The 11,712-nt window shown below is 32.8% G+C and overlaps 2 protein-coding genes and 1 long non-coding RNA gene across 6 annotated transcripts; 1 reads left to right on the forward strand and 2 right to left on the reverse strand.

The window, feature by feature from the left end:
• Positions 1–100: 100 nt before the first annotated feature.
• On the reverse strand, positions 101–4,573 carry LOC128387579 (piwi-like protein 1). 4 transcript variants are annotated; one of them, XM_053346782.1, is made up of 7 exons: positions 4,432–4,573; positions 3,865–3,980; positions 2,081–2,919; positions 1,218–1,939; positions 966–1,140; positions 471–907; positions 101–375 (listed from the first exon to the last, which is right to left on the reverse strand). In XM_053346782.1, exons 3-7 carry the CDS (start codon positions 2,913–2,915, stop codon positions 259–261), a joined length of 2,286 nt encoding a protein of 761 aa, XP_053202757.1. In that variant the 5' UTR covers positions 2,916–2,919; positions 3,865–3,980; positions 4,432–4,573; the 3' UTR covers positions 101–258. The 4 variants fall into 4 exon arrangements, with proteins under 4 accessions (XP_053202757.1, XP_053202754.1, XP_053202753.1 ...); XM_053346779.1 differs by adding an exon at positions 3,106–3,292 and having other exon boundaries at positions 1,218–2,919; XM_053346778.1 differs by having other exon boundaries at positions 1,218–2,919.
• On the forward strand, positions 4,549–11,597 carry LOC128387582 (sarcalumenin-like). The gene is given in 10 exon segments (XM_053346784.1): positions 4,549–4,689; positions 6,263–6,361; positions 7,088–7,180; positions 7,289–7,831; positions 7,834–8,078; positions 8,214–8,335; positions 8,601–8,719; positions 9,606–9,781; positions 9,970–10,291; positions 10,739–11,597. Coding segments are annotated over 10 exon segments (2,289 nt in total). The 5' UTR covers positions 4,549–4,616; the 3' UTR covers positions 11,236–11,597.
• On the reverse strand, positions 8,035–8,607 carry LOC128387587 (uncharacterized). The gene is made up of 2 exons (XR_008325117.1): positions 8,414–8,607; positions 8,035–8,255 (listed from the first exon to the last, which is right to left on the reverse strand). It is a non-coding gene; the product is annotated as an uncharacterized LOC128387587 (long non-coding RNA).
• Positions 11,598–11,712: the final 115 nt, after the last annotated feature.

Below are 11,712 nucleotides of genomic sequence, written 5' to 3' on the forward strand. Positions count from 1 at the left end.
AATTCAGATCATAAACCCCGAATAGTTATTAGATGATCATCACAATATATGAGTACAATGATCGGAAAAATCGGAGATTATTGAAACAATTAAATAGCAGTTTAAGATGCATAAAGATTTAGTTGTTATTAAAATTGTAGTTTCCTTTGATTCTAATTAATTCTGGATAGTTAATTGAGTGAATTGATGAATCAGATCGTCTTGGTAGATTGTTGATTAATTTCGCAAATGTTTGCCCTGTTAACATCGTCCAATTGGTTACAGGAAGTACAGTTTATTAGCCAGCGATGGACTTGGTTCTTGGTGGATACAGGTACCAATTAGAAAGGCCAATTTGTAAGCGTAATGACAAGGAGCTGGTACAGAAATAGTTCCCTTGATAAAAAGAAAAGAAAATGCGAAATTTAATTATAACAATTAGTAGTAAAATGACCAATGATCAACTATGGGTAATTGGTTAATCAACTTACTGCCCAATTGTAATAAAGATGACACAGTTTATATGCCAAAGATTGATGATGAATGGGTTTCCATCCTGTATCGTCAGCGATGATATTGTACATTGTTGGATTAACTGTGCCAAATCTAACGGATTGACTGACCAAATAGAAATCGTATCTCTCAGCACGAGTGACCACAGAGTCGATAATCGTTCCAGATATTGGATTGACCACTGGAGCAGTCAGGTTGGCTGGTTGCATAAAGAATCGAGCATTGACTCGCTTGTTAACAATAATGAAACACCAATGGGTATTCACTAGATCGGCTCTTTCTGCTAAAATTTCCCGTATTTTTACAGTCTCCGTTTTGAAGATATGACCTATTTGTCCTTCGGAAACACCATCACGATAGATTATTATTTTCTCAGGGAAACGACCGTTAATCGCATGCCATGATTTAAGACCAACTAAATTAAATGTAAAATATCATCAATATTAATCAAGTTTAAAAATCATCCAACTTACATTTTAAATTTGTCGCAAAATTACTTGACATTTCATCACTATTTTGATGATAATCTACTCTTGAATACCAGGTAGTTGTTTCACTATTGGTACTACAAACGAAAGCTCCAACAGAATGACCTCTCCTGGATGTATCTCGATAGGTATTAAAGCCAACAATCATTACATTCTTAGGCTTGTGTTGGCAAAAAGTAAAAAATAAGATCACAATTAAATAAACGGTAAATGTATCATCAAAAATGTTCAACTTACCGGAATAACTAAAGCCCAAGCCTTGGCACCCATTTTAACGGACATTTGTACAACCAATTTTGTAGCAACTGCTAATTGATTTTTATCCAGAACTCGTCTAGTTAACACTTGACTTGGACAAGGACAGTCGACGCAAAAGTAACGCTTGATGGTATTATAACGCTCACGATTGTTATTGGGAACAACAACATGGACCAATTTGACCTTATCACTGGGGATTCGCCGGCAAACATCAAGATAAGTTGCAGTTCGATCATCATCTAACCACAGATACTTGGGAGGACTTAATCTGATCCCCAATGGACCAGCAACTCGACGTAATGAATCTTGATAACTTGTAATGAGACATTTATCTCTGCTCGGTGCTACGATTACCCAATATTCCAGATCAACGGGCTCTCTCATTCTCTCTGTTCTAATTTCTTGTTCAAATGATCCACTTCTTTGATCGTATAAAATACCATCTTCATCGCTTCTATCGCTCATCAAAATTTTCTCCGAAGCCAAAAGTCGACCGGTGAGATGGACAAGTTGAGGATCCAATTGTAAGTTCCATTGGCTCATTTCTTCATTGACTTTAGGATGAGAGGTCAACCTTTGGGCGAAATCCTTTAAAGATTTCATTCTCTCCGCTGGACCTAATTTAACATGGCGATCAACCTCCTTTCTAAATCGCATATCATTTCGCATTAGCTCAGTGATTCCCGTCATTAGACAAAATTCTGGAATAAGGATAATATTCTTATTCATTCCACCTCGTTGCTGACGATCACTTGGTCGAACCATAAGTAAAGGTTGATGTTCATCTTTAACTTGCTGCTGATATTGTTCAAGATAATAATCTCGAAGTGAAACCGACTCACCTCTTCGCTCAAAAGTATATGTTCTTGGATTTTTATCGAAAATAACATCATCAATTCGATAGGTTTTCGAGTTGTAATTTGTCATAACAATAACACCGGCAAGTTCACGACGACTTTTCTCCTTGAACTGGTTTTTATCTGTTCGATAGATTCTGACCAAAATATCGAGAGCAGTTTCTCGGCGGATTATTTTATTTAAAACATTGGCCACCATCAGAATACCTTCATCGTGCTCGTTTATTGCGGTTAACATTCCAGGCCAAACTTCAACTCGATGTTCGGGTATAAAAATAGAACCACTTTTGTCGAAAAAATTTCTACCAATAGCAGACATCCCAATGTGAACTAAATTACGTTTCATTTGAGTGTTGTAGAAACGCATCATCTCTGGATGGCCCCAGGCAATTCGTCCGGTGGGTTTAATTGTTATCTGAATATTTTCATTGTTATGATTTACTCCGGTAACAGTCATTGTTTCAGCTATTTGATGTAGTGATTTAACATTGGAACCACCATCGAAAATGTAACAATTATTAAAATGTTCACGGTTCTGGTAAACTAATTTACCACGGAGTCGGGAGGCTTCAACAATCGGCTCAAAATCGATGTGGTAATCGTAAATTATTACATCTTTTGGTGTTTTTAGATGGAAATGATTACTATAAAGACGAACTGGTACACCGATTTCACTGGCTTTCGTAACTAACCCATCGGGTATCGTTCGAATTGGAGCTTCGGCTGGAAAATTTCTCGGTGGTCTTGATGTTGATCGTCGACTGGAAGTTGAACGTTCTGATGATCCACCACTTCCTCTTCCACGAGGTCTACCTTCCATTTAACTAGAAAATGAAAAAAAACAGAATAAAAAATCAATTCGAAAATCTTAATTATTAAGAAAAAAATAGTTGTCACAATCAAATGAAAAAGATCAATGACAAAATCAAAATGACTCTAAGATATTAAACTTAATTGTAAGACAAAGTTTGAAACTCTGGAAATTTGTTTCCAAGACGAAATGGTCTTACATTAGATTGACCCATTTAGTGACCTTAAAACTGATGATTCGTACAAATTTGATTCAAGGTTGATAAAAATTTCGAGGAAGCAAATGAGTTAAATTCCCAAAGGTAAAACTTTCCAACGACTAAAAAGTACATAAGTGGATGATGCGAACTGTTCGAGAGGTCACTAAGCTACTAGGTGGTAATCGATCTGAAATTGTGAGAAAAAAATCAAATTATACTGAGAAATTTTCAACAATTGGAATACCAATTAGCTGTTTTCAATTTTCTTTTATCGAAAAATCAAAATTAATTGATTAGTTATTCGACAAACTCATGATTGCATCTTAATTTCAACATTGAATTTAAATACATAGATCAAGAAATGGACTAATTTCCATTATCGAGCAGGCAATTAGTCAATTGTGCAAAAATGCTAAAATTGGTTAGTTATGATTAACTCGAATATAAAATCAAAGATGAAGAAAACATGAAATGGTCAAGACTCAGAAAGAATTGAACATTAGATGACCAAGAGAGTAAAAGTCTACATATAGTGAGAATGATTAAGACTGAACAATTAACAATATGAAACAATTGAATGTTGAAAAGTTCATATTAACAATTAATAGAGACGAGGTGATGATAATGGTTGAAGGATAAAAAGAGAGAGAGAGAGATGAAACAAGTATATGAGTTGAAATCTAATTCTGATTTTGGCTCTTGCAATTAAGATGAACATTTGAATGGTGAATTAAATCTGTTTGCTTGCGATCAACGTACATGACGATGAACATTATCATTGAAGATGGAAACACCTAATTGCTGGCAAGTCTCTCCGATTAGTTTGCTCCAAGACCTACATTTCGTTCAGATATATTTCAATCTTCATGCGAATTCTGTAAAAAGAAAGAAAAGAAAAGAAAAGATAATAATGATGAGAATAAATTGGTGCGCAAGTCGAATTGAACATTGAGAGAAAAAGAAAATGAAATATCAATGTTTTCTTTTAAATTTCTTCTAACGACTGTACCTACATGTTCGAGTTCTGAGTTTGTGCTTAAAGCTCAAGGGTAACTCTTCAGGATAGGTTAACCCATAGGACAAGTTGTTTCCTTGTTCGAAACTTTCTCTTCTCTCAACTAGTTTGTTTCTTTCTCTCTTCTCACAAGAAAAGAAGTAAAAATTACGCTATCGAATGGAACCTGCAAATGAACCTCGAACTTCGTTAATTTAGTTAACCCTTTTTCTTTTTTACATTTCGCCTTCTATTAGTATTATTGTTACTTCTATTTAATTGTTAATTGATTACAATTATTCCATCGTAAATTTGGTGATAAATCGTAATACCTTATTTTATCATCGAATAGCCAAAATCCGTCACCACGAATATATTTTTCATTTGCTTCGTTATATTCAAGTAATTTTTTCTTTCTTTTTTGTGTGTTCTTCTTTGAGTGATCCAAATAACGGCTTCGATTCAACAATTAAAGAGTAACAATTTAACATTCGAATTCAATTAGTGAAACGAGATTATGGTTACACCGAGAACTTGGCCTTCGGTGTTGTGCCTACTTTTCATTGTAGCTGCATCATTATCGACACCAGGTAAGTACTAATCACGAGCTGAATAATTTCTGTAAGAAAAAATGAAAGAAAAAAGTAATTAAATCAAAAGAATCAGAATTCATCTTAATATGTTAAGGGTTGAATAAGTAGTTCGATTTTCATGTGATAACGATGGACAAATCATAGATTCAAAAGTTTTAACAAGATGAACAATTAACCATTGTTCAGTTAATTGTCATCTCCCAAATGATTTGAATGATTAACTTATGTTATATTCATCATACTAATTGAACTTGTAGGTTTTAAATTAATTGCAATTGTTTCATAGTTGAAACTGTTAATAATAACTCTAAAAGTTGATTAAATCGCTGACAATTAAGAGATCGCAAAAATATTAAGTAGTAGAGTGAAAAGTTAACCTCTGCTAATAAAATATTGAGTTCAAGGTCACTGTTGGCAGTAATTAGTTTCAATTGAATAGAATAACAATTAATAATTACTTTCAGGATTCTCAGTGCATTCGATTTCGTCTAAATGATTGATTAACTGAAAAGAGAGAGAGAGAGAGAGAGTCAAAGGCAAACAGAATTCAGTCAATTGAAAATACAAAGAATTAAGTATCAGTTTAATCATCATGATTAACTAATTTCTCTCAACATTAAACTTTCTAGATTCTAAATGGTCTCTCTCACTTAATCTTTGATCTCTGTTAATTTATTAATATGATTTAATTCTGTTGCCATTGCTCAAATGCTACCTTTACCCAGTTAAGGCTCCCCTAATAAGGAAGCATCAAGTGAAATATGGGCCAAGATGACAAAGAAGAAAAAGGGGAGCGAGAGAGAGAGAGAGAGATAAAAAGAGAGTCTTCTATTCCAAGAAACTAATAATATCTTCCAGATTCAGAGCCTCTCAACTATTTTGTGATAATCTAAATTTAGGATATCCCTTCTTCATTATTTCGCTCTCCCTGGCTCTTTTAATCTATATTAATGTTCATTTAGTAAAAAATGTTGATCCTCATTTAAGCTAAACATTCAATTGTGTCTAACCAAAATAAAAGAAGCTCATCATTATCTCCCTTTTGTTTCTCTCTCTCTCTCTCTCTCTTTCTCTCTCAACAATCACCAACAACTTCACCTAGAAAATTGAGGTGAGCCAAATAGAATGGCTCATATTGACTTAAGTAGACACTCCATTCATCATTTTCATTCAGCTTCCTCATGTTCAACACTTTTTCAAGGTTACCATTTGTTAGCTCCTTTAATGTGATTCTTTATAATAGTTTTTGTCATTTACGTTCATTCATTTTTAATTTCTCATCTGATTAACTGAAAAGGAAAAAAAATAAGATTAGAAAATAGTAATGATTAACAAACTATCAACAAACGATTAATAATTCATTTGAAAAACAAGTGAAAAATATGATTACCATTTTCAACAATAACTAAATTAATATTAATCAATGTTTGCAAAATTAATTTCGATTTTAACGAAGAAAACTTTCAAGTTAAGATAATTACTCAGATTTAGATGGAAATTGTTTAAACAATTAATAGTAAAGATTTTGTTTCTTCTTCTTGATTTATATCCAATCCTTTTATATACTCAGGCCAAGTTTATAGCTCCGAAGTCGAGGTAAAAGACGATGCTACGAAAACTGAATGCCGAAAGCACATTGAAGAGGCTCTCAATAAATATTGGGATCAAGGTAATAATTAACTGCCAAATTAATCGATATGTTGTCATAATCAACCATAATCCAAGTAGATTATAAGAAAATAAATTCCAATGAATAAGAGATTGTTCCGCTTGTTTGAATCCTTCATGTAGCTTTTAGAAGAAGAAAAAGTTTCTGTTGAGAAAATAAAAAAGTCATAATATTAGTTACAAACTTATTAATATTAGAAAATTTCATAAGAAAATTATCATTATTATTGATAAGATGATGAAGATTAAAATATTTAAAGAATTAAGTCATGCTCCATTTAATTAAAATTCATTAAGCATCATACTAACCTGACCTTCCTCAATGTCATATTTTTTTATCCCACAGAACTGTAGAGAGCGAGGGAGAGAGCGAAAGATAAACTTGTAAGCAGTTGTAGTAATAAGATTGTTGATTTACAAATCAAATCAAATTAAACTAACAACCCAAATACAGTTAATCTAGTGTAACCAAAGGTAATCAATGGTAAAAACAATTAGATTTTATCAATTAGAACTGCAACCAAATGCATGCTCATCTCACACAATCGATGACCTGGTCATTTCCAATCGTAATCACAACCATTGCTTTAAACGTGTTTGAAATTTAATCAACCATGGGGATTAGACTGTTCAAAGAATAAGATAAATAAAAAGCCCAAATTAGCAAAATTTCGTGATAAAAATTTTTACAATTCATTTGGAATTGTTATTGCTGATTATTTCGTAGAAACTGGAACTTACCAAACTCTGGATGGATCCAAGGTAGCTGACGAAAATTCACCAGAAACGGACCACACTACGATAACTGCCGAACCTGAAGGTTAGACTGATGGTTTTTTGTTTCTGAAAAGTGCCAATGAATTTGTGCTCATCAATAAGTTTGGAATTTAAAAGTTTTTTGTTTCTTATTTCATTTCGGTGATTATAGTGACTACGATTGAAAAACCTTGTGAAGATGATGACAATGATGGTATTTGCAATGAAGATGAGGTCGAAGAGATACCAGAGCCTGTGGCTCAGATTCCAGAGATCGTTTCACCAGCAGCTACTGGTGAAAAATCAGAATGTCCAGATGAAGATGGAAACGGAATTTGTGATGAGAATGAAGCCAAAGAGGTTGAGGAAAAGAAATCAAATGAAAAGGTTAAGGATGTCACTGAGAATAATGAAATTGATGAAGGTGATGATGAAGAGGATGAAAGAGAAGCCAGAAAATCATTAAAGAAAAAGAAAAAGGATCGAAAACGTTCCAAGTATGATGAGGATGAGGATGAAGAAGATGATAGTGTAGCTAAGCGAAGATCAAAAAAGAGGAAACAACGAGTTGAAGAAGACGAAGATGAAGACGAGGAAGAAACTTCAAAGAGAAAGAAGAGGAAAAGTAAATCTCGAAAACAGATGATTGATGATGAAGATGAGGACGAACAGTTAGACGAAGAAGAGGAAGACAGAAGTTCAAGGAAACGTCGACGAGACAGGAAGAGAAGGAAAAAGACGAAGTGAAACAAGAAAAAATGGAAGAGAAAACAAAAGAGCAAGTAAAAGAAGAGGTTAAGGTCAAGGAAGAGCCGAAAATTCCTGAACCAGTTGCGGTTCCAACACCAGTTGAACCTGTGGCTGTTGTCGAGCCCGAGCCCGAACCCGAAACAACACCAATGACTTCAGGACACTCACATGTAGACGAGATTCTTAAACTCGGTGAGATCGGATCAAAAGAGGTTGGTTTGTACATCTATATTATTATTGGAATATACCAAACATCCATATTTAGATATTGTTGAGCAATTTAGTCGGTAGTCTTGACCATTGAATATGTTTATTGATCACTTTTCCAATTGTTGTTGTATCTTCAGGACGTTGCCGAGCAAAATTTGATTCTTTCCATCTTCCGAGATCTGAAAAAGATTTATACTACATCAATTAAACCATTGGAATCAATGTATAAATATCGTGAGATATCAACCCGAGTAATAAGGTATGTAAATTTTACTAAACAAAATTTACTCCATCCCAGTCAATAGGATTTACCAAGTAGCCAAACCATTTAATTTACCTGATCAAATTGTAGGAACAACGGGTGTGTAATTAGATTGGTAGGGTCGGTGAGACCAGAGATTTTCAATTTAAATTCCATGTAAAAAATCCTGTCAAATGTCACATATTGATTCAAATGATTCTAGGACACTTAATGTCAACACTTCTCTTTTGTTGACCTCTATTCCTTTTGTTGAAAACTCCAGTGACGCTGAAATCTTTGCCAGACCGATGGTTCTCATCCTTGGACCAAAGGGAAGTGGTAAAACATCATTGGTCAATTATCTACTAGGACTTCAGGCAACTCCTTGGCAATTAAATACAGGTAAGAGGGAGGGAGAGAGAGAGAGAGAGAGAGAGAGAGAAAAGAAAAGAAAAGATTAAATAACAAAGTAAATGTCAACATTGTTGATAAATTGCCAAAGAAAAAAGGACAAAGAGAATTAATTGTCAACAGTTTCATGGAACAGAAAAAAAAAGAAACAAAAGAAAATTTTTAAACCAAGTTAACCTTTCAATTGATTGGATAGAGAAGAAAATTCTACAATCAAAATAATTAATTCAGCTCAATAATCAATCAAAAAACTAATTATCTTCTAATCACAAGCAAAGAATTCACTTTTTCATCAGAAGGGAATTAAAATTTTCGTTAGAATAACTAGTCTATTCTCACAGCTTTTTCGTTAGAATAGCAAATGCGAGCTAAACATCGAGCAGTTTCTCTGATTTTCTAATCCTTTCTGTTAATTGATTCGTTCATTTTTTCATTTTTTTTAATTAAAACAATAATTTAATCATTTTATTACTAAGAATTGCAATTCCAATCGTGATCACAATTTATTTAGTTACTGTCTCAATGACATAGAAATAAATTCATCTTCATGTAAAGTAAATTGTGCATCAGAAATTTCTGTCTCTTGATTGTTTTTGTTTCCAATTGTATTAACTGTGGTTAAATTTGTTATTAAATTTACATATCAATTTCCATAATGTAATTAAATTTAATCTTGTAGATAAATGGTTAGTATGATTGATTAAACGATTTAATTGACTCAGTTTAATTAGAATCTTTGTTTACCATTAAAGATTCGCCCAGAGAAAAAAGAAAATGATTAAATTTTTGATTTCTATTGTTCTTTTTTTTCCCTATAATGTTATTGTTTTGATTTTTGTTAATTTTCTCTTTTTTTTATTGTTATTCTTTATTTCAGGAATATCTACAAGTTATCCTCATTTCACATTATTGGTCCAAGGAGATGCTTTCACTAAATTAAGTCCCACTGAACTTTCAGCCGATTTCACCTTCTCCGGACTTCAACAATTTGGTCAACATTTTGTTGAACATCATCTTCAAGCCTTTAAAATGCCTCTTGATGTCTTACAAAAGGTGACAATATAAATATGAATTGTTGCTGATCTCAGCTTTATAATTTAAATCCAATCAACTTGCCAATTCTATTTTTAATTACTTTGTTTACAAAATAATTAATTCTGCTTGGTTAACATTTTTCTCTGTTTGTCCTCTCTCTCTTTGTTTCTGTTTATTGATATTATTGTTTTTCTTTTTCTATTCAGATGACAATTGTTGATTGTCCAGGTTTTATTGATGAAAGTCTCATGCCAAAGGAACCAGGTAAAGGTATTGACAGTGAAGTTTATCAATGGTTTATTGATAGAAGTGATGTTATCTATATTATGATTGACGTTAATCAACTTCATTTAACGAGTAACCTTCACTCCCTATTGGAACAATTAAGAGGACGTGATGTAAGGTTTGTCATTTCCAAATCTGATTCTGTAACTCATTCACAAATTGTTACCTTAATTGGACAATTATTATGGGCCTTATCTCCTCTTATGACCAACAATCAACCACCACAAGTTTTTGCCTTAACAAGTAAGTAATAACTAATTTCTAATCATTTAACTGTTAATCCTCTTTTTAATCTCAACAACATTTTCGCTCCAAGTCCATTGATCAGATTAGTTTTTTTTTGTCGAATTCAAATTATCTTGATATTTACCTTTTGTCTAAACTAAAGGTGATGAAAACTATTCTCTCTCCTTTTAATAATAATTCACTTGTTACAAATTCAGGCACGAATTAAATCTTGATATAATCTCAGGAATTACTTGGCCATTTATCAAAATCTTTTACTATTTAATTTAATTTGTTCAATTCCCATTTGGATAAAAGCCTCTTTTCATTCTTAATCATAATCATTCTGTTTACTGTTAATCATGATGATAATTCTTTCTCTAAATCCTAATTTACTAATAATCAACCATTGATAATCAGTGAATTAATTATGATTTTTTCTTTTCTTTTCCTCCAATATTTTAGCTCAAATGGAAACCTATGAGCCTTTCCTTGATATCCAAGAACAGGAATGGCTTCAAGATTTATCCGATCAAGTTTCTGGATTAGCTCGTGTTGAATCTCATATTGCTGAGGTTCGTCGACATGCAGTTCGAGTTCGTAATCATGCCAAAATAATCGACTGTTACCTGGCCACATATTATCGAAACAAAGGATTATTTATGTTTGGAACGTCAGCTAAAAAGTTTGCCTCTGAAATCACCGAGAATCCACAACAATACCGTGTATTTAGCGGTGCCCTTGCAGCTCAAGCTCAGAATATCTCAAGATACGATCTACCAGATCCTGAATTATATCGTGATTTCTTCCGATCAAATAATCTTCTCGATTTTCAACAATTATCTGCAACTTGTTCATTCTTCCGAGGATGTCCATTGGATAAATTAGATGTTGCCATTTCCTATCAACTTCCAGATTTAGTCTCTAAGTACAAGAGGCTAACTAAACATAAAACCAATTAAGAATATAAACAAAAAAAAATGCAAACAACAAGCAAATAAAACAATTAAAAGCAAGAGAACGACAATAATTGTTTCAAAATTGAAAACAAATTGATTCGAAAAGGGAAAAGGAGGAAAATCGTTCAAAAGTTACAAATATCTTTCATCTTCTTACCTCTCTCTCTCATCTTTCCCTTCAATTTACACTCCCAACACCCATTTCCACCCAACAGAACCCACCTCGATCTCATTCCCTATTATTTTCTCTCTCTCTCTCTCTCTCTCTTCAAATCGTCTAACGTTTTTTGCATAGAATGACAAATCCTAGACAACGGGAAATCAAAAGCCTTCCAAATGAAAAATAAATTATCTTCCTTGTTACATTATTTAATCAACAATCAATTTAATCGTGAAAACTGATTCACAATTTAGCAAAAGAAAAAAAAACGGAAAGAAATCAAATCAATTCCAATCAATAATAATAAACTTTTAGATTTA

Source organism: Panonychus citri, unplaced genomic scaffold, assembly GCF_014898815.1.
Source record: "Panonychus citri isolate SS breed McGregor unplaced genomic scaffold, ASM1489881v1 Contig00092, whole genome shotgun sequence".
NCBI classification, from domain to species: domain Eukaryota; kingdom Metazoa; phylum Arthropoda; class Arachnida; order Trombidiformes; family Tetranychidae; genus Panonychus; species Panonychus citri.